This window comes from Passer montanus, unplaced genomic scaffold (assembly GCF_014805655.1).
Source record: "Passer montanus isolate IOZ18808 unplaced genomic scaffold, ASM1480565v1 scaffold114, whole genome shotgun sequence".
NCBI classification, from domain to species: domain Eukaryota; kingdom Metazoa; phylum Chordata; class Aves; order Passeriformes; family Passeridae; genus Passer; species Passer montanus.
The window spans coordinates 68,704-91,058 of NW_024358058.1; the positions used below are offsets into that span (position 1 = coordinate 68,704).

The 22,355-nt window shown below is 43.0% G+C and overlaps 1 protein-coding gene across 2 annotated transcripts; it reads left to right on the forward strand.

Annotated features, from left to right (window-relative positions):
- Nucleotides 1–20: 20 nt before the first annotated feature.
- LONP1 (lon peptidase 1, mitochondrial) lies at nucleotides 21–21,773 on the forward strand. 2 transcript variants are annotated; one of them, XM_039696743.1, is made up of 18 exons: nucleotides 21–298; nucleotides 2,349–2,437; nucleotides 2,834–2,953; nucleotides 4,098–4,326; nucleotides 4,860–4,921; nucleotides 5,493–5,622; nucleotides 6,049–6,132; nucleotides 8,406–8,626; nucleotides 9,846–9,984; nucleotides 10,756–10,934; nucleotides 13,898–13,985; nucleotides 15,797–15,919; nucleotides 16,649–16,765; nucleotides 17,046–17,186; nucleotides 17,272–17,437; nucleotides 18,362–18,570; nucleotides 19,829–19,993; nucleotides 21,375–21,773. In XM_039696743.1, exons 3-18 carry the CDS (start codon nucleotides 2,877–2,879, stop codon nucleotides 21,537–21,539), a joined length of 2,295 nt encoding a protein of 764 aa, XP_039552677.1. In that variant the 5' UTR covers nucleotides 21–298; nucleotides 2,349–2,437; nucleotides 2,834–2,876; the 3' UTR covers nucleotides 21,540–21,773. The 2 variants fall into 2 exon arrangements, with proteins under 2 accessions (XP_039552677.1, XP_039552676.1); XM_039696742.1 differs by lacking the exons at nucleotides 21–298; nucleotides 19,829–19,993 and having other exon boundaries at nucleotides 2,350–2,437.
- The last annotated feature ends 582 nt before the right edge of the window (nucleotides 21,774–22,355 follow it).

The following is a 22,355-nucleotide window of genomic DNA, read 5'->3' on the forward strand; positions in this document are numbered from 1 at the left end:
ACTGTTCAGAATTTCAGCCGCCGTCCCGACCCCGCTGGGCCCCGCACCGCCGCCCCGCGCCGCCTTCAGCGCCGGCCCGCGCTGGCACCAGCGCAGCTCGGGCGGTGTGCCGGGGGGAGACTCACTGGAAGGCGGCGGTGAGGACAGCGGCGGTGGCGGTGGCGGGGCGGACAGCGGCGGGGCCGGGCCGGTTATAACGGCGTTGACGCCGCTGCTCGTCCCTGAGCATTTCCCCAATGTCCCGCTCATCGCCGTGACGCGCAACCCCGTATTCCCGCGCTTCATCAAGATCATCGAGGTGAGCCGCCGCCGAGCCCTCGGTCCCGGGGCCGGGGCTCGGCTCTGCCGGCCCGGCCTGGGCAGAAGCTGCCTCTGCTGTGAAGTGCCGGGGCCGCGGCGGGAGGTGCTCTGGGCTGGCTCGCAGGGCGGCCGGAGGCGGCTCAGCCCAGCGTTGCGGCCTCGGGCGGGGGTCCCAGGGTAGTGTCACCCCAGGCCGTGCGGGAGTCACCGACTGACCCCGCCGCTGGCAGGGCCGCGTCTCCGGGCCGCTCTCGTTGCCTTGGCAGGTTCCTTGAACTGCAGAGCAAGGCAGCCGCGTGCGTGACCTCCACGGGCAGCCGCTGCTCGGCCTTTAGCTCGAGTTTTGTAACCGAGTCGTGTCGGGATAGCGGTTTCTTTGGGGCCAGTTGAAGTTTCACAGTTATTGCGTCAGCAGCTCTCCTAACAGAGAAGGTCGGCGATTCACATACACTCTCTCGAAGTTCGCTGTCATTTTTGTGTTCTCTGATGAAGGTTAAGCAAACGTGTCCTTGTTTTGGCGCCGGAGGTTGGTGTCAGAGCACCGAGACCCGTGTTGGTGAAGGCAGCAAGCTGTGAGCTGCAAGGAAAAAGCAGGAATTCTGTGTAGTGCAGTACAGCTGCAGTGGGAGAGGGTGTTGAGGAATGGGGATGGCAGTCACCAGAGTGTGATCTTTTAGAGTGTGATCTTTTCCCTCTGCACCCCATCAAGATTTTGAGAGTTATGAATTACATCACTGATGTGTGGCTTGAGCTTACAAGTCAGAAATACTTTTTCCTCCTTAAATGAAACCCAATCTGGAACAAGTACTTGTATTTTTCGGCCTTTCTGGTGTGTTGCCAGTCTGATTTTGAAATAAACGTGGTATGAAATAAATCAATATTTTCTTGTTCCTATAGTATTATTTAGCATAACGTTATTTCTAGTACAGTATTTTTTGGCAAATCTAATATGTGCAGCTTCTGGTGTCTTTATAGATGTGTCAGGGGAAGGAGAAGATTATATATTATTAACAGCGTGTAATCATAGAAGACTTATATACGGAAGTCATCAATTTCAATGCTTGGATGAACAATGTCTCACAGAATTGTTAAATGTTTTCTCTTATCCTGTGAGTTCATTGTGCTGCAATTTACCTGACAAGGTGGAATCTCTACAGTGCCTATGGAATTACTAATTTTCTTGCTGTTAATGTCTCTGACATTGGTAAGCATATTTTTCCTAAACATTGTGCAAAATTAGAATAGGTGTGCTGAGATTAGAATAGGCCAGCAGTGCTTGTGCTGTTCTGTCAGAACCATGCTGGTTGTTAGCAAATCATTGAGCAATGCAGCTTATGTCCATCACTTTGAAGAGCACTCAGTGGTTGGCAGGGTGACTTCATGCAACAGCAGAATTCAAAGGAGTTATTATCTGGATCACTGAGGATTCAGCCTGCTATGATAACGGTTTCAGTGGTGCTGGGAGATCTGCCTGGGACAGGTGTGTGGAATTTTGAGATCAGAGGAGAGTAAGAAAGTAAACTAGGAAGAAATACTGGCTGAAACTCAAGGCAGGAATTCAGACTTGTGGGTGTAGGAGAGGAATTGAGCAGAGAAGGCTTTGGAGAAGAGGATTTTAACTAGGGTTTTTGGGAAGCATTCAGGCAGCTGATAGGGAAGGGTGAACTAGCTCCCCATCAGGAGCAGAGAGCTAGGACGTACAGGTATGGAAGGGGAAGGGAACAGTGATAGCAACAGAAACTTACAATATACTGTTCAAATAACTCAGGTTTCTTGCTTGTAAGACTTGTACAGATTAGGTCTAGCTCGTCCCCCAGCCTTTGAGCTTGTCTTATTTTGACTGGGAAGTGACTTGTTCAAAATACTTAAATTTCATGTTTCTCTACCTTTTTTTCCACTTCTATATTACTGTCCTCTAATGGAGACAAGACTAGAACCGTACAAGCTCTGACTTCATAATTTAGTTGTAGGGCGTAATCATGCCTTTACACCCTGGGAGTGCAAAGATAACAAAAAATCCACCTCTGATTGCATACCTGTTGTCCTAGGTGAAAAATAAGAAGCTGGTTGAACTGCTGAGGAGGAAAGTTCGTCTTGCCCAGCCTTATGCTGGTGTTTTTCTTAAAAAGGATGACACGTAAGTCGTTTCTCTTGATCTTTTTAAAAAATACAGAAATAAGCTGTCCAGGTTGCATTTACACTAAAAGCTGTCATCCTAAATGCCCTGCCTTGGATAGCATTGCAGAAATTGTGGCTGGTCTTGGACCATTCTTATGCTATGAAAGTCTTTGTTGCTACCACGAGCACTGCTGGGAGCTGGAGTCTTGGTTTAGAAAAGGGTTGTTGTTTGGGAAGGAGATGAACTGTCCAGATACTTGGGTGACTTGGAAAGGGGTTACGTGATGGGGATTAAGTTCTTTGCCCCTAAGTACAGTTTAAAGTTCTGCAACCAGTGATTTGGTTTTTTTCTTTTTTAATTTGACCTGCTGTCTCAAGTTTCTGAATATCTACTCCCAATTTTTTTACTCAATAGCAATGAATCTGATGTGGTGGAGGATCTGAATGAAATATACCAAATGGGAACTTTTGTCCAGATTCATGAAATGCAGGATCTTGGAGACAAGTTGCGTATGATAGTCATGGGACACCGAAGGTTGGTTACTTGTACTTCACTGCATCTCAGCAAACTACTGTATAAACAGAGACATCTCTTATCAGTTTCACCACATACATTAATTTTTTTCTACACAACATGTGTATGGTTTTTGCTTTGTTACCACACCATAGCCTAAGAATGTCAGGATATTCCATGTACTGTCACAGCTGTGACAGGTTAGCTGCAAAACAAAAGAGACAGTGCATGTCATTGTCATATCAACTGTGATATGATGCAAGCAAACATTCATTAAGCTGAAGTTTAGCAGTTACTTTGACAATTGCAGCAAGGCTTAGTAATGGTGGGAAAAAAAATCTCTGGAATTAATTCAAGCCAGTATTTTTGCTTTTAAAAAAAGGAGGGATGGGAGGTCCAGAATTTTAATTATGTCTTGCCCCGGACATAATTTTGCCCCAGAACTGAATTGAAGAAAATATGATTTTTGCTGAAAAAATTTTAGCCATTTATGCCAGATATTTTTAACTAAGTTAAGAAATTGTATTTTTTAAAGCATCAAATAAGTAATTTCCATTAGAAGGAAAAATACAAGGCCAGAAACATGGCAGAAGAGACACATCCAGGGTGGGTTTTTCTTTGAAGCATGGCTTTTTTTCCATCTCCTCACTTTTCTTCACTTGAATTTGTTCTGGACAGCAAAGAATGAGCAGTCCTCTCAAAGCTAAATTTATGTGAATTCACAAGTCAATTCCTTTTCAAATAGAGTCTTAGATCTCTTGCTGCATTATCAAAGCACACCCATGTTTGCATTTTGGAAATAAGCTACTGGTTTGGGGTTATTTGGAATAGAAATATTTCCCTATGACTTTGAAGGGTTTGTTATTCCTAAAATATAACTTGGGGATTGGTCTTTATGTTTGATTGAGACATGGAGCACTGGTCAATCATGTCCATAGGAACCACACTAGATACCAGATCTGAGGAGCATTTATGTGGGAACATATAAAAAAGGAAACTCCTGTATAAAAGCCAAAATAATGAAACATGGTGTCTGGCAAATGTGTGTCCTTTCTAAATTTTAGTTTGTTCAAAATACAGCTTAGTCTTTCTCCTTTTCATGCTGAAGAGCTGAAATCACATGTAACAAGGAGATAGATTGTTGCTGGTTTCTTTTGGCTTTCAGGATTCGTATAAACAAGCAACTAGAGGTTGAGCCTGAGGAACCTGAGAACAAACAAAAAATTAGAAGGAAACAGAAGCGATCTAAGAAGGAGGCTGAAGAGGAGACTGGAGTAAAGGACCAAGCTGTGGAGTTGGTACTAGATCCTGTAGCTGCTTCTTCAAAGGAAGTTCTCATGGTAGAAGTCGAGAATGTGGTTCATGAAGATTTTCAGATCACAGAAGAAGTTAAAGTAAGTGAATTAGTTTACAAGCTTGGACTTGTCCTGTAGAATTGTACCTAAACTTCTTGCTTAAAAGGAAAAGTTCTAGAATCAGGCTCTAATTTCAGCCTGCAGAAACTAGCACATACTTCCTTGTTCTCACAGTCACTGCACAAGGGGTTTATATGAAAGTAAAGAATTTTTATTATAACAGCTCAGTTCCTTAAAACTGTTGACTTCAAAAGGTGCTGAATGAAGAGGCTGATCCGTGCTTAAATCTGTGTGATGACCTCCATCAAATTGAGTGTTTCCTCTAATGTGGCTTGGGTGTTCAGCCTGATTGTATCTTCTGGCCAAGACCCAGTCAAGTTCTGTGCATGCAGAAAGCCAGCCTCTAGGCCTTGTTGTTGCCTTTCCTGTGAGCAGGAACTGCCCCAGCACCAAGAACCATCACAGCCCACCACTGCAGTGAGTGGCTGGACTCTGGAAAATGTCATATTTGTACTGAGATCTTGCCTATCCTTTTCCATTCTTTTGGTGATTAGATTTTGTTGTGTTTATAGGCACTTACTGCAGAAATTGTTAAAACAATACGGGACATCATCGCCTTGAACCCCTTGTACAGGTATGTCCTTCCCATGCTGCCCTGCTTTGGGAACAGCATGTTCTCAGGCTGGAATATTCTGGCATTTTCTATACCACTTGCCTTTCATTTGTAATGAGGTAGAGATATTTGCTGAATTGTCACGTAGATTTTTGGTTTGGGATGTAACCTCTGTCCATTGTTGGAATCAAAGTTTTGAAAACTGATGTGCAATTTAGAAACAACATAGAACGATTAAGTCCTAAGGCAGGTGATCTGTGTATGAGTGAAACACACTGCAATAAGCATCATGATCTGATCCATGTCCTACAAGCAGGATAAAAGTTTTGCGGTGCTGGCACAAAAAAACCCTACATAACTGTTTGGAGAGTATTTCAGATACTTAGTTTTATATATTGGTGATCATTCCTCTAACCAAGTGATTTATCTGTTTGTTACTGAGAATTGATACAGTCAAATTTAAAAAATAGTTTGCTATGAAACTAAGTTGTGTTTCATTTCATTGTACTGTCATAACAAGTAAGTTAGGATATCCCATTTTGAATGTAAAAATTTACAGAGCATTTTGGGGTTTTTTACCTTTTATTTTCAGAGAGTCTGTACTTCAGATGATGCAGGCTGGACAACGTGTGGTAGATAACCCTATCTATCTGAGTGACATGGGTGCAGCCCTAACAGGAGCAGAGTCACATGAACTTCAAGACATCTTGGAAGAAACCAGTGTAAGATGAAATTTTTAACTTGAGCAATGTGAACGGAACCAGTCGGTCTCTTGTATGTCACCTTTTCTTTACCAGCCTCAGTGCAGAAGAGACTTCAGTGCTACTTTTGATGATACGTTAATATCAGTGACTAGATTTGTGTTGAAGGATAAAGTAGATTATTAGTACTTACTTCCTGTGGGTAAATCAGAGTGCTCTGCATCTTTGGCAGCAAATAATTTTCTTTGCATGCTGTGGAGTTGCTACATGTTGGTCTTTCCACATCTGCAAGTGCTGTAAAGCTCTCCCAGACAACCTGTTGAAGTTTTTTATTCTGCCTTTCTCTCTGGGAGGAAAAAAGTATATACATATATGTATATATGTGTGTGTGTGTTGCTTAACAAGGGTATGCAATCTCAAAACTCATTTTGTGTCTATCTTTTGCAGATTCCCAAACGGCTTTATAAAGCTCTTTCCCTTCTGAAAAAGGAGTATGAGCTGAGCAAACTTCAGCAGCGTCTTGGAAGAGAGGTAAGTTTCTGGAGTAACAAATACCTTGTGTGTATTTATATTGTGTCCACCACTGTGATGCTTAGTATAGGTGTGTGCTCTAAAGGGTGCATTATTTAGATTTAAGGTTTTCTGTTCTTCTATTAGAAATGTGGTTTTTTCATGCACATGGTAGAAGCAACAAGACATGAGGCTATAGCATCTGCTGTTAAATTGTGTCTCAATTGTAATTTCATGCATGCAGGTAAATAAATCTAGAGGTCTGCAGTTTACCAAGCACCAATGTAACAATATACAGCCTAATACTGTATATAGCATGTACTAGTGTAAATTGCACAATGTTATTTCAAATGACCTTCTGCTAACTCTTGTGAGCTGCAATAGTTCCTACTTGTTGTAAGATTTAATTAGAATACAATAACTGCATCTAAATGAAAATGAAGTATGTGAAGTGCAAATATTTGAGAATACTGAATCATGTTTTGTTTGTTAACTCCCAGTAACTGGGGCTTTTAGAATTCCTGTTAAGTGCAAAATGCTTTTGGACCAGGATTGGAGTGGTTGGAGACTTCTTAAGCAAATTAAACAGATGCAGTTTGTGGGACCAGATATACATCCAAGAATGCTGAGGGCTTATCAATGTCATTATTTTGTTTTTTTCACTCATCATTAAAGCACTGTGGTCATAGGAGAGGTTCCTGGGAAGCAGGAAAAGGTAGATGCCATGCCCATCTCCAAGTAGGAGAATCATGGAGACTGTAGGCATGTCAGCCTACCCCCAGTCCCTGGAAAGATTATGGGGAAAATTCTCCAAAAGTCCCATACAGGCAAATGAAAAACTACACGATTTGAAAGGGCCAGAATGGATTTCCCAAAAACAAACTGCCTAATTGTCTTCTCTCATGAGAAGCCCAGAACAAGAAAGTAAACATGGCTTGATGGGGGGATTGGCAGTGCTAGGTTAATTGTTGGACTCAATAATCTCAGAGGTCTTTTCCTACCTAAATGATTCTAGTATTCTAGCAATGATTGTTGTATACCTTGACATTTGCATGGCCTTTGCTGAGGTCAACCGTAATAGTATCTGACTAAATTGGGATGTTACAGACTGGAAGTATGTAGTATGAGGTTGGTGAAAAAATTTGCTGGACTAATGGGCAGAAAAGGTTGTGATCAACATGGTAAAGTTAACTTCAGCCAGCTACTAGTGGTATCTGTTCTGGTTTGAAAGCAAAACCAATGAGAGACTCTTAAGTCAGAAATACAATTTATTAGGAAAAGGTTAAAAAAAAACAAATACATGCAATAATACAAAAGAAAAACCACTGACAGAGTCAGAATACAACCTGACACCCTGCTAGTTAGGGTGGTGGTAGCAGTCCAGATGAAATGGTCTTGTTGAAGTGGTGATCCCGTAGAGACGGTCTGGTAGCTCTTGTCTTCTAGAAAACCAGCGGGTAAGGGTGGCTGTTCCTCTGGGAATCCAGTGGAAAGACTGCTTGTTGTGTCCCAAAACCTAGATTATATCCAGGTGGAGATGCTTAGCTCCTCCCCCCTGGGCAGAACATCTCACAATGGGCTGTTATCATTCTCTTGAGTCATGCCTTACAGAAATGGCTCCCGGAGGGAGTCATGTGGCACGGCATTGATGTGCCCATTAACAGGAGATAAGGAAAAAATGATGCTCCTCCTGGTTTCAACAGCTCTTGAGGATGGGAATAGAATACATCTTTATATTATAACCTAGGACAGTATCCCCTCAGGGAGTCAGTAAGAACCTACTTAAGTTCTGCCAAGTGAAATTCATAGTCCCTGACCAGGCCTGGAATAATCAGGATAGAAAATAGCTATACGGGGAAGGACTTTGAAGGCCGGATGTGAAGGAAGCTGACCATGAATTAGTAGACTGGCTTTGTGGCAAGGCCACAAGGAGGAAGGCCAGCTGCATACTGGGCTTCCGCTGCCCTGTGTGAGCAGTAGATAGAGAGCAGTGGTTAGCCGTCTCTGTTTGGTACTAAGGAGGTCACATCTGGATTAGTCTGCCCAGCTTTTGGTCTCCCCAACACAAACAGAACGTTGAAGCACTGAATCATGGCCAGTGAAGGCCACCAAGATATGGAGGGTACTGGAGTATGTTATTAAGTCACTTCTTGTGTTAGAATACACTGCAGATGAGTTCCAAGTAGAATTTTCAGTTGCTGGGAGTGTTATAACTGAGGAGTATTTGGAAGCGTTTGATGTTAGATAGGCTGTACCAGGAATACATTCGTTACTGTATTTGTTGCTTTGTCTAGGTTGAGGAGAAGATCAAGCAAACACATCGCAAGTATCTTCTTCAAGAGCAGTTGAAGATCATTAAGAAAGAATTAGGTCTGGAAAAAGAGGACAAGGATGCTATAGAAGAGAAATTCCGTGAGCGACTAAAGGAGCTGGTAGTGCCAAAACATGTCATGGATGTGATTGATGAAGAGTTGAACAAGTTGGGCTTGTTGGATAATCACTCCTCAGAATTCAAGTGAGTGCATGGCCATGTCATGCTCTCAGGGTTCATTAGGAGAGTGAAGCAACGGTGCAGTTCTATTAAACACTTACCTTAGTCCCTCCCCTCCCTTCCCCATAGCATATCATTACATTATAGGATTTTTCTCCAAATTGCCTGTGTTTACTTACGTAGTCTACCTCTTTTGATCATTTTAGGTCTTCTGTCTTCTCGTGCAGTCTGATGCGAGAGATACAAAATGTGCAGTTAGTTCCTCATGAAGTATGCAGTGATTCTTTTTCTGCCTTCAGTTTTGGCTCTTCTTTCTTGTACTTCAGTAGATGTGAGAGAAGCTAATACATGTCATTGGCTAAGTTACCTGAGGTGGTCCCTGAAGTATTGGGGCATGGTTGGAATTGCTAAGGAGTGAATGAATAGTTTGTAACACATGTTCTGTGATGTAAATTGTCAGAAACTGAGGTTGAGGTGAACATTTCTTGTCTCTTGAGTCAGTGTGCTATATTATACAGCAGTTGGTGTATTCATCAGCTCTCTTAATGTTCTGGGTCTCTGCTTTTAAAAGTATCTTTTACAGAGTAAAAGACTGAGTTTAAGGGCAAGCATGCCTTTGGATAAGCAGCGTCTTGGCAATCACAGAAAAAGACATACTGGGCTTCACAGGCAGCATTTAGTCCCTTCAGAGTTGTAACAGTGGTTGCAGATTTGCAAAGCAAGTACTTGGTAGAAAAAAGCCAAAGCTCTGATGACATGACAATTGTCCTCAGGTGGATGCTGGGCTCAGACAGCCTGGCTGTGCTTCCCTGTGTCCATGACTGTGCACAATTTGATAGTTACTGCATTGTGCAGACCTTCCTGTACACTTGAATTCTTGATCTAAGTGCATAGTTTTAGACCAGTGACTAGTGGTTTGACACACCTGTGTTCTCTTCAGTTTGTTTATGCTGATTATCTCTACTGTTAACTTCCATACTGGCATCATTTTTCTCATCTTAAGTCTTTCCTTGTGGTGTTGGAGATTCTTTGTTTCAGAAAAGCAAAAGCTGTGAAAAAAAGCTTTGTTTTTTTATGGGTGGAGGTTGAAGACCATGAAAAAGGTTCACAGTGACAGCCCAAATAGTGATGGCCCTCTTCCATGAGTAGTTTATATCCCACTTGTTCTGGATGAGCTTGTTTTGGAAGGTGGTGGAGGAAGACATGAGCTGGTCAATCACTCTCATTTGTGTGTTTCTGTCAGTGTTACACGGAACTATTTGGACTGGCTGACATCCATCCCATGGGGTAAGTGTAGCGAGGAGAACCTGGAGCTGGCTAGAGCCCAAGCAGTTCTGGAGGAGGATCACTATGGAATGGATGATGTCAAGAAGCGAATTCTGGTAAGGCAGAAGTAGGCAGTGTGTCCCATTTCACACTGCTTAACATCAGGCATTTTGGATGTGTTTTAGATTGCAGTCTCCATTTAATTGATGTTAATTCATGCATCAAACATAAAGCTGCATGAAAGACCCAAATGTTCTGGTAATCAGTTAATGTGCTTAATTACTTGTGGCAGTGAAGGTTGCATTCTCATTTCAAACTGCAGTATTCCCGTTTGCCCTAAATGCTGGGCAAGTGTCCAAGGGAAGCAGTCTCTTGATTTTTTTCCCCACTTGCACAGATGTTTCTTCACTGTGAGTGTATAATCAGTTGAGGTTTCAGTTTTGAACTGTGATCTTTTGATTCCTGAACTGTTCAGTGTTACTTGAGGGTTGTCTAGCACAGAAGTGTGAACTAAGACAAGCTTAACTTAGTACATGGGAGTGGTGCAGTAGGAGATGCTCACATGTAGCTTGACAGACTCAGGTGAGAGCAAGAGAAGCTGGGAGAAGAACTTGAACTCTGTCTTCTTGCTCCAAGGCAGTAGAGACTTCTTCTTCTGGTGAGATTGACACAGAGCACAGAACCTGGGGACAACCAACCATAAATAACCAGAGGCAAAACAGATGCATCAGTATCCTGACTTAGCTTCTCCCCTTGCCCTCATGCAAGTCCTTTGAGAACCAGTTTTGTGTATGATGCTTGTTTTGTAATCACTACTTGACCGGATAACAAATGTGTTTTGGTGTTGCTGATGTTCCCTTCTGTTCACTGCTTTATCTGTTCTACAGGAATTTATTGCAGTCAGCCAGCTGCGAGGATCCACCCAGGGGAAGATTTTGTGTTTTTATGGTCCCCCTGGAGTTGGCAAAACCAGTATTGCTCGCTCCATTGCCAGAGCCCTAAACAGAGAGTACTTCCGCTTCAGTGTTGGAGGGATGACTGATGTTGCAGAAATAAAAGGACACAGGTCAGTGTAACTTGAGAAATTTCTCTATCCAGCAGTTTTTACTAAAGTAAATAGGAATCTAACTGAAGTTGGACAATGTATATAATTCTCATCTCTGTTCTGCCAACCCTTGCTGCCAGGAGTTGAGATATAGAAAGAGATGAAAAAGATAGCAAAGGGTAGAGTTTGGAAAATAATTATATTTGTGTTTTTAAGTGCAATTGCTCCCTGTTTCTTGTGTATTCTCAGCTTTGAAAAGCCAAGTGAGCTACCCAAAACCACTGGATTGATGATAAATGCTAATACATATCTGTCTGTAGATGTCAGAGCTAGAGAATGGTGACAGTTTGAACAGGGTCATTCACATGTGGATTGATGATAAATGCTAATACATATCTGTCTGTAGATGTCAGAGCTAGAGAATGGTGACAGTTTGAACAGGGTCATTCACATGTGTCTTCAGGTGTGATTGAGACTTGGTTTCCAAATAATCAGGATGGAGATGTTGCATGAGGAAAACCTGGAAAGAGAAACATTCACAGGGAGAACAAGAAGTGAATAAAAAAATCAGTAGATTCATGGAGAAAACAAGAAGATAATAAAAAATGGGTAGATCTGATCCTTCCATAGGTTTATTTTCTTTCCACATACAAAAAATTCTAGAATGGCTGGGATTGAAAGTGACCTCTGGAGATCATCTAGACCATTCTCTTGCTAAAGCAGGGGAGAAGGCAGAAGTGCTTAACACCTTCTGTGCCTCAGTCTTTTGTGGAAATATGGCTTGTCTTCAGGACAACTGTCCTCCTGGGTTGGTAGATGGTGTCAGGGAGCAGAATGGGCCCTCTGTTATGCAGGAGGAGGCCGTCAGAGAACTGCTGAACTGCTGGATGTTCATAAATCTATGGGACCAGATGGGATCCACCCCAGGGTGATGAGGGAGCTGGCAGATGAGCTTGCCAAGCTGCTCTCCATCATTTATCAGCAGTGCTGGCTCACTGGTGAGGTTCCAGATGACTGGAAGCTGCCCAATGTGATGCCCATTCACAAAAAGGGTGAGAAGGAGATCCTGGTAATTATAGGCCAGTCAGCCTGACCTCAATATCCAGTAAGATAATAGAACAGTTTATACTGAGTGTCATCACACAGCACTTACAGCATGGTCAGGGTATCAGACACAGCAGGGGTTTAGGAGGGGTAGGTCATGTTTGACCAACCATGTTTGCCTGACAGTGCCCAGCCAGAAAGGGACCTGGGGGTACTGGTCGACAGTTGACTGAACATGAGCCAGCAGTGTGCCCTGGTGGCCAAGAAGGCCAATGGCTCCTGGTCGGTATCAGTAATAGTGTGGCCAGCAGAACCAGGGAGGTCATTCTTCCCCTGTACTCGGCACTGGTGAGGCCAAACCTTGAGTGCTGTGTCCAGTTCTGCCCCCTCAGTTTAGGAAGGATGTTTACATTCTTTAGTGCATCCAGAGAAGGGCATCGAGGCCGGTGAGGGGCTTGGAACACAAGCCCTATGAGGAACGACTGAGGGAGCTGGGCTTGTTTAGCCTGGAGAAAAGGAGACTCAGAGGTGATCTTATCACTCTACAACTTCCTGAAAGGTGGTTGTAGTCAGGTGGGGGTTGGTCTCTTTCTCCAGGCAGCAACTGATGGAACCAGAGGACACAGTCTCAAGCTGCACCAAGGGAAATTTATGTTGGATATTAGGAAAAACTTGTTTACAGAAAAGGTTCTGGACAAAGTTCTGGAATGGTCTGCCCAGAGAGGTGGTGGAGTCGCCATCCCTGGATGTGCATAAAAAAAGGACTGGATGTGGTACTCGGTGCCATGGTCTAGTTGAGGTGTTGGGGCTGGGTTGGACTTGATCATCTTGAAGGGTCTCTTCGAACCTAGTGTTTCTGTGTGATTCTGTGTAAAGCAGGTTCAGCTACAGCAGGTTGCACAGAGATGGTGTCCAGACAATGTCTCCAGAGAAATCAGATCGCACAGTCTCTCTGAGCGCCTGTTCCAGGGCTCTGTCCCCCTCAGTGTACAGAAGTTTCCCTTCATATTCAGGTGGAACTTCCTGTGTTTCAGTTTGTGCCCATTAGCCTGTGTCCTGTCCTCTTGACACCCACCCTTCAGATATTTTTACATGTTGATAAGATCCCCTTTCAGTCATCTGAAGGCTAAACAGGCCCAGCTCCTTCAGACTTTCCCATGAGAGATGCTCCAGTCCTGTGATCACTTTGACAGCCCTCCACTGGACCCTCCCCTGCAGTTCCTTGCCTTTCTTGAACTCCTAAGTCCAGGACTAGGCATGCCTACTCCAGGTGTGGCCTCATCATAGCAAAGGGTCTGTATCTGAGCATGAAACCAGCGCTGTTCAAACCAGTAAGAGTAGCCATTCTGTGGAGTAAATGGTACCTGCAGGGCTCTGCCTTACCCAGAAGCAGAGAAAAGTATTTTCTATGTTTTTCAGGTGTTCTCTGTTCTGTGCCTCTCAGCCTTCACTCTGTTACCCTCTTTGTTTCTGCTTGTTTCTGGATACCAGAAGCAATCTCTAGCAGGAAGGTTATATTTTGGTATTAGCAAGCAATTTGTTCCTTTAGTGTCTTTTGATTTATACTGGTCTTTTTGTCCCTATCAAGTGAGGAAGTGAAATATTTCTTTTCTAACATTTCTTTCCCAAAACCCATGAAAATTCAAACATCTCTATTCTCAGCCTAATCTCTTTGCTTTTCTTTAATTGAGAAGTGGTTTAAACTAAAGATAAAAACTGTAGTCCAGGAGTATTTTGCCAAAATTCATGTCAGTTCTCTTTAATAGAAACGGACTAGTTGGGTCTTGGTGCTTAATATGGTGATGGAGAATACTTTTGATAGATGTTGAAGAAATAAAGATTTGTTTCCCAACAGGTTATAATTGTTCTGTTAGCTGTGTGATGTATGTTCTGTGTTGTACTTTTCAATGGTTCCCTAAATGCAGTCTCTGGTAAAACAGGAGGACGTATGTTGGAGCAATGCCAGGAAAAATCATCCAGTGTCTGAAGAAGACCAAGACAGAGAATCCACTTATACTGATTGATGAGGTGAAGTATTTGGTCTTTCTTCTAGGTTTTGCTCTTAAAAACGTGTATCAATTTGTGATCCTCAGAGAAAAGGTGAAGCAGTAACTCTCTTAAAAATCCCAGGTTCTTTCTGTTCATATATGGCTGGGCTCTCAACTTCTGTGGGTTACACTGATACCTTAGATGCTTTGTTTTCTCTCCTTATAGCAGACTCCAGCTTTAAAATTCTAGTTGTGTCCTTCTGATTAAATTATAGCTGTTTTGATCGTAATGGACCTGACTGGATATTCAGAATTTCCGTAGTTCTTGTGTTTCCTGCATAGATGTGAGCATGTCACTGAGCATGTCACAACATCTACTGTTGCCTGTGTGATTATTAGTAAGAGTCACTCTCAGTAGGTCTAAAGCAGGACTCTAAGGAGTAATTTGTGGTCTGATTTGAGAATACATGAGTCAGGGCTACCAGCCTAATGCTTTGTTGAAAAGCAAATAAGGACAGGATATAATATCAGGTGTTCAGAATAGACTCGAGGTCGTTCTGGCCTTCTTGTGTGCCATACCTAGGAAGGACCAACAGCAGATGTCTTCACAGAGAGCAGCAGGCACAACTGTCTCCCGGGTTTTTTCCCGGGAAAGACAGTGAGAATAAGAGAAAACAATTCTTAGCTCTACTTGCTGCTTCTGTTGTTTGGCACGTGTGGAATGTGTTATGGATATTGTTTACCAAAAAGAGTTTGTTAATTGGAGTCTGCTGATGATTGTTTGGATTGATTGCTAGTTGAGTCAAAGCTGTGTCCTGACTGTCTCCAGACAATCATGGGTTTTTCTGTAGTAGTAGTATCTTTTTAATATAGTATCCTTTTAGTATAGTATCTCTTAGTATGTAATTTAGTATAGTATTAGTGTAATATAGTATAGCTTAATAAAGCATTTGGTCAGCCTCCTGAATCATGGAGTCAGAGCACATTATTCCCTGGCTGGGGGATCGCCTGTTTCTACATAAGCAGATTCTTGGGAGGAATTGTATGTGGGACCAATAAACTGTCATCTGTTGCAGCATGATGTAAGCAAAGAATATCGTGATTTGAAAGGTAATGGAACCTGTAGGTTATGATACTTGACTGGTGTTGGCCAGAAGCCCTGCCTTGGCTGTAGCAGCAAATTTCATTAAGGCCAGTTAATGCTGCTTGTAAGGGAGAAGAAGCAGTGACCCTGTTTATATCCTCAGGAGGAGAGTTCACAGTGCTAGATGAGTCAATGACCTTGGCCATGGTCCTGGGCTCTAGTGGCCCTATGTGAGCAGTGGGGTTGTTCAGGATAACTTCAGGAAGTCCCCATGAGCCTCAATCAACTTATGACTATGACAACAGCCCAAGTCACTACTCTGGCTCTGCTTGAATGGCTGCGTGTGGGCTTTTTGCACCTTGAGCAGAGTAAGGAGTGTGTCTGCACTTGCATATTAGAGAAGTAGTGTAAGCTAGCACTCTAGTCCTCTCACTGTGGAAGTAAGTGTTCTGGACTGTGCCTATAGCTTATCTCACTTTAACAAGTAGTAGCCCACTAGTAGTAGTGCTTTTTATTGTATGCACATTGCCTGAGACTTCATGGTGATTTTCTGCAACACTCAAAAGTCCTGTGTCTTCTCAGCTGTGTCATGTGCTCACACAGAAAGATAGTAGGGACTTGGATGAGTGCACAGAAAAGTGGTAGACTGGTATTGGATGTTAATGAACACTCATGAACATTTTCAGATGGAGCCTTGAAAAAAATCTTGCTTGAGAATTTATCATGGTGGGAAACTTCTAGAAGTATTAAATTCTTTTCTCCCACAGGTAGATAAAATAGGAAGAGGCTATCAAGGGGATCCATCCTCAGCTCTTCTAGAACTATTGGATCCAGAACAGAACTCTAACTTCTTGGATCATTACCTTGATGTTCCTGTGGATTTGTCAAAGGTATTTCTCTTCTCTGCAGAGGCTGTAGAGCCAGAATGTCTGAATGTGTTTCAGTGCAGAGATTTCCTGTCCATGAAAAGATGCTGACATTCTGTTGGAAAATCAGATAGAACATAAGTGGTATACAGCTGTCTCTGTAGGAGTTGATTTTAACTGAAGTGTCTGTACATGAAAGAACATGATCACCCGCATATGTCCTGTAGCCCTAACTCCCTGTAGAGCCAGGAACAAACAGATGTGTGGTTCCACTAGAAAAGGCAAGAGTTTTCCTTTACATGATGATTGGCAGAGCTACTGTCAAGGGAGGTGGCCTAATGCTGCTATGAAGCTTTTGAAATTGGTCATCTTTACACACTATTGCACTTTTTGTGCAGCTGACATAAGTTACAGAATTGACATAGTAGGAATAGGTATAGATAATTGGGTCATTCTGAGCTAATTTCCTAGAAAGTAGAAAGAACTTATGAGTGAGATCTAGATCTCCCATTTTGTAGTCCCTATCAAACCATTCCGATTTCTCAGTTGTGTATTTCTAAACATTTATTTTGGGGGTAGGGAACATGCTATTACATAATTCTGAAATCCAGACTTCTATTAAAAGATAATTTCACAGAGAGGGTGATCTTGCTCTAGCCCTTTGGACAGAGAAACACAGAACTTAGGAATTAGTACTTGGAGTAAAGCAAGTGGTTAATGAAAGTTCTTAAGAGGATCTTTTAATGCTTCCAGGTACTTTTTATTTGTACTGCCAATGTTACAGAAACCATTCCAGAGCCACTGCGGGATAGAATGGAAGTGATCAATGTGTCAGGATATGTAGCAGAAGAGAAACTTGCAATTGCAGAGGTAAGAGGAATCACTGTTGTGCTTTATGTGAATTACATCTGGTAGATTTTTTTTGGCAGATTCAGGCTTACATATTTACATCCAACTATGTCCAAAAAAATTAGGTACATGGTATTTTGGACAGAGTTCCTTTGATTTGAACACAGTTAAAGTAACTCCAGTGTGCCATAGGCTGTGGACACCAGAAAGCAGCGTTGAGCTATCAGCAGAAAGTTGAGTTGGAACCACTAGGCTTTGTCACAAATACTAAGAGAAGGATGTGGGGGATTATTTCTTTCAGAGATACTTGGTCCCTCAAGCACGAATTCTGTGTGGCTTGGATGAAAACAAAGCTCAGATCACATCAGATGTCCTGACTGTTCTCATCAAGCAGTACTGCAGAGAGAGTGGGGTGAGGAATCTGCAGAAACAAGTAGAAAAGGTATGGGGAAGTTACGTGTAACTGCAACCACTGTGCATCAGCCTTCTCGGCTTTTTTTACAGAGAAAAAATACTATCTCACCCAGGTACTGAGGAAATCTGCCTATAAAATTGTGAGTGGAGAAGCAGAGATGGTCCAAGTAACACCTGAAAACCTGCAGGACTTTGTAGGAAAGCCCATCTTCACTGTGGATCGCATGTATGAAACCACTCCCCCAGGAGTGGTGATGGGTCTGGCCTGGACAGCTATGGGTGAGACAAAATTACTTTTGAGTTAATGCCTACATTTCTGTGTAATTTTCAGAGTTGAATGTAATAGTCAAACAGAACTGAGTCCAGTGATGTTTTTCTACAGGCACCAGTAAAAGGAATTTCCTTTGGCCTTTGGATCCTGAGTACTACTTCCTTGAAGAAGGGAGCCTTTCTTTTGCCCTTGCCCAGGCTCATCTTAGCTTAGGGGTCAGCATGTTTTCTCTTCAAGCTCCATACCCCATACAATTGATGTACATTAGGAACATCAGCAGCAGGAGGTGCCACTGTGAGACACAGCACAGCTGAGGAATGCTGTGTCTTGTCAATGATGTGCAACACTGATTTGACTTCTGGTGTTGAGGGCAGGTATAGATGTTCCAGCACTCTGTAGAGTGGGTGCAGTTGGCTGTTTACCATTCATTGAATTACTCCCCTAGTAACTTGTGGGCTTATGTGCACTACAGGATGGAAATACAGCACACAGCAAAGTAGATGACCTCTTCATACTCAAATTGATCTGGGGTAGAATTCAAGTAAAGAGGGAAATTATCAGTATGGTGGAGAAGGTAAATAGATAGCTGGCACTGGAGAATTAAGTGGCTAAAAGTGTTTGTGAACTCAGCTTACTCTCAGAGGAAACAAAGAACATGAAACCATTATAAGAACTTGTTTTTTTCCATTAAGTAGGGGTTGCATCTGTGTTCCTAGAAGGTGAAGTCCAAAAAATGGAGACTGTTGAGATTTCTAGCTGGCCTTCCTGAAGGTATTTAAGGAACAGGTTTCAGCTGCTTTCTACACAAGGGCTAGTGTCTCATCAGAGAGCATCAGTTCCAAATGCCTGACATAGCTTCTGCATCACCAAAACCTTCTAGTTTAATTTGCCTTTAACTTTTTTCAGATGTTGCTTTTCTTTTCTTTTTTTAGGAGGTTCCACTCTGTTTGTTGAAACGTCCCTGAGGCGACCCAAAGACAAGGAAAACAAGGACGGGTCGCTTGAAGTAACAGGGCAACTGGGAGATGTAATGAAAGAGAGTGCCAAAATTGCATACACATTTGCAAGAGCCTTTCTGATGCAGAAGGACCCCAACAATGACTTTCTTATATCTTCTCATATCCACCTGCATGTGCCAGAGGTAAACTGATGCAGAGTTCACAGAGCGTGCACAGCAGCCCGGCTGGTTTGCTCCCTTAGATGTAAACCTGGAAGGCACTTCATTTGTCCATATGTTGTGCAGATTGCCCTCTTCTACCAGTAAAACCAAGGAATTAAGACATTTTCTTCAGGCTCCTATGAAGGTCTTTTTAGGAGCCATGTTGCCATTCCTTTGTACAGCAAGCATGTGGCAACAATAGAGGGGCTTGGACAATTTTCTAAAGAAACCTAAGCTTTCATTGCAGCTGTTGGCCTGTTGTGCAGGTGGGGAAACCATGACATAGAGAGAAGTGTTTTGGATAAATGCTTGGGTGAAGTTACAAAGACATCAAAGTTTAGGTCTCTGTGTTACTAAGCCTTCTTAAAGGCTTCAAGTCATTTACACGTAATTGAAAATATTACTGATCTCTATGCCATGCTTCCTTATCCATGTAATGGCAGTGGTTGCTTTTGTCCAATATTTTGGGCTGAAAATAAATGCTGACAGTGTTCAGAGTGGCTCACATGTTGTATAACAAGCTTTGGGCAGGTGCTTTACTGAATACAGATTTCGAGCTGTGACTGTGCCCCAGCTTTACTTCTGGACTACTGAGTGCTCTGTGTGCACTGTCTTTGTTGCAGCTTGCTCTGTATCTGTCCAGGTACTGCATTGTTGTCTCTGAATTCATTCCCTGAAAGATGAGAAAACAGCAGACATGATCTCTGTCTCTACTCCCTCTCAGACATTGATTTCCTTTGCTCTTACCACAAAGAGGTTTGTTCTCAGATAAATCCAGACTGTCACTAGTTCAGGCCTGGATTTTGTGGGGCTTTACATACTGATCTTTTCTGCCTTGAATTGTTTTTTGTATTGTCCCCCACTAATTTGTTACTCTTGGCACTCTCCCCTTGTGATGTTGACTTAGGTCTAGGAAAGAGCTTCAAAGTGTTTGTGCTCTTTTTTCCACTGATGTTGCTTACTCAAAGACCTGAGCCCATTGAGTATGGTGGTGGCATCATGCCAGAAACCACATTTGTGAACCCATTTGTGGATTATTTCTCATGAATAAGGTGAGGAATGTCACAGTTGTTAATATATCAGCCAATTCAAATAGCGGGATGCCATCACTCACACATGCAAAAACCTTTGTGAGGTTTCATGAAATTTGGACAATGTTAAAACAACAAGGACAAGAGTACTGTCTGACTGTGCTGCTTCTTGAATGAGCAGGGGAGTTGTGCTTTGTTTTTTTAAACAGGGAGCAACACCGAAGGATGGACCAAGTGCAGGATGTACCATAGTAACAGCTCTGCTGTCCCTGGCTATGAATTGCCCAGTGAGGCAGAATGTAGCCATGACTGGAGAAGTGTCATTGACTGGGAAAATTCTTCCTGTTGGTGGAATCAAGGAGAAGACTATTGCAGTAAGAGCTCTTCTCTTCTCTTCTCTTCTCTTCTCTTCTCTTCTCTTCTCTTCTCTTCTCTTCTCTTTGCATTGTTCACAGGAGAGCCCTGGGTTGGGCTCACTGGGGACAGAGACAGCCTCTTGGGCTGGGGTTGTTCCTTGAATTGGGAGAGGCAGATTTCATCCCATACACGGGTTGGAAAAGTCTGTGGGGGAAGATGGGGATCTTGGCTGTGTTTGGCTGTGAGAAAAGGGATGGGACTCCAGGCTTTGTGCCAGAGCATGTATGTTGGCCTAGTTCAATTCCACCTACACTGGCAGAATTGAAGGTGACTGAGAGCTTGAACTGGCTGTCAGAGATGTCTGCTCTATCAGACTAGTGCAGTTCAATCACCTCTGCTGTGTTGAATTGCTTGTTTCAGGAGGGCATCCAGTGGAGATCTGATAACATCTCTAAGGTACATTCTTAAAATCAAGGCTCTGTTCCCTAATTCCAGTGTGAATTTGTTTGAAATTTTATACAGATGTCTTAGATAAGAGGAACTTAGATTTAGTATTTGTATTTTTGGTTTAATCTGTTTTCAGTTTTCAGAGTTTCTTTCCAAGCATTCAGGCTCTCTCCCTACTTTTCACCTGCACAATTCTGGCCTACCTAAGCCTTGCACCACACATATTTTTCAGTCAGTGTTATTAGGTCTTCTTCCATTGAGCTGGGTCTTCACATCAGTGTTCTGTTCCCAGATAAATTTGGGCTATAGCCTTGTACAGTGTGATTTCTTTTCCTTGTATGACTTAAAAATGAGTAGTTGTTTGTAGCAGTACAGCAGTACAGGACTAACCTGCGCTATGGCACTGACTGGCTGCACTTGCAGGAGTGTGAGTGGCCACAGGCCTGAACACAGGATCACCCCTAAAGCAATGGGTACAAACCTGTCGTGGGAGGAGCAGCTCTGCTTTCTGTGCTCCTTCCAGGAAAGGTGTCCCTATCAAAAGGTTCTGTAGAGTTGTACTAAGGGTGTTGATGGGGTAAGTTGGTTTGACAAGCTGTTTCTAAATTTGCTTTCATCCGAGACTTTATTGTTACCCAAGCTGGAACAGATACTTAAAACTCTGTAAAATAGTATGAATGTTCTGAACAATCCCCGAGCTGCTGACTCCTCATCTGTCCCTGCAGCTGAGATGGCACTGGAGACTTAGGTGTTTTGGGGCTTGAGGGGGGATCTAGAACATGCTTCACCGTGGTGATACCTATCACAGATGCCCTTGGTGCTCTTCATAGAAGACAGTACAGCTGGATGATGCTCCAGAATAACTGCTCTTGCTTTCAGAACTGGGGAAGGGTGTTTCTGGTACATAGAAGGATTTCTAGGACTCAACAGCTCAACTTTTTCTCCCCACAGGCAAAGAGGGCAGGCGTTACCTGTATCATTCTGCCGTCAGAGAACAAAAAAGATTATTATGACCTTGCTGGATTCATTACAGAAGGACTGGAAGTGCATTTTGTGGAGCACTACACAGAGGTATTTGATATAGCATTTTCACAGGTGGATCACACTGGAGGATGACATGCTATGCCCTGATGGCTGGAAGGTGTTCTGTCCCTAAGCTCTCAGCCCCCGCCTAGAGATGGGTGACATGGGGCAATCCTGAAGTGGGACGTGAAGCTATTGCTGCTGCGCAGCTGCCAAAATGAATTAAGGCTCTGCTAGAATAAAGTATTTCTCAGTCTTTAATACTGAATTATGATCTACAATAAAGGATTTCCAATTTTGCCAAAGGAATGGACATGTTATCAGCCACCAGCAGTAAGGCTAGTCTGGTCTTTTCTCATTGAAGATGTTTCACCTATTTCACTGTAAATTTCTGTGCGACTTGTGGGAAAGGACTGAACAGTACACCCAGAGCTAGGCTGATGTACAGCTGTTATTCCTGATGTGGTAAAAGGCAAGTAGCTCTCAGAATCTGTCTCTGTTTAGAAGCTTGGGCTGGGCTGAAAGGACACTGAAATCCTAAGATAGTTCAGCACAGCTAGTACAGTCAGCTGATAAAGGGACATGGTTCTCTAGGTTCAGTCACCAGGTCAACACCACCAGAAAGAATTCCAGGCTAAAGAGGGCAGACCAGCAACATGCTCAGCTGGTCACCAGTCAGCAGCACTGTGCTGCTCCGCTGTGCTGTACCCCTCTGCAACAGCTGTATCATGTTCAAGGAGCAGAAAAGGAATTAGGTATCTGGACTGTTGTACACCAGTAAATACAGGCCTGGCGGCTGGAGAACTTGAATACTTTGTCTCCCAATGAACACTAAAAAAAAGTATTTTCTGAGCCAAGAACAGCTCTTATCATCTCAGCAAGGGAGCACTCAGGGGAGAATAAAGAATC

Coding starts and splice junctions, on each gene's coding strand:
- LONP1 (XM_039696743.1), top strand. CDS start 2,877: ATGGGAACTTTTGTCCAGATTCATGAAATGCAGGATCTTGGAGACAAG. Junction 10,935..13,897: donor GCAGAAATAAAAGGACACAG/GTCAGTGTAACT, acceptor CTGGTAAAACAG/GAGGACGTATGTTGGAGCAA. Junction 13,986..15,796: donor CACTTATACTGATTGATGAG/GTGAAGTATTTG, acceptor TTTCTCCCACAG/GTAGATAAAATAGGAAGAGG.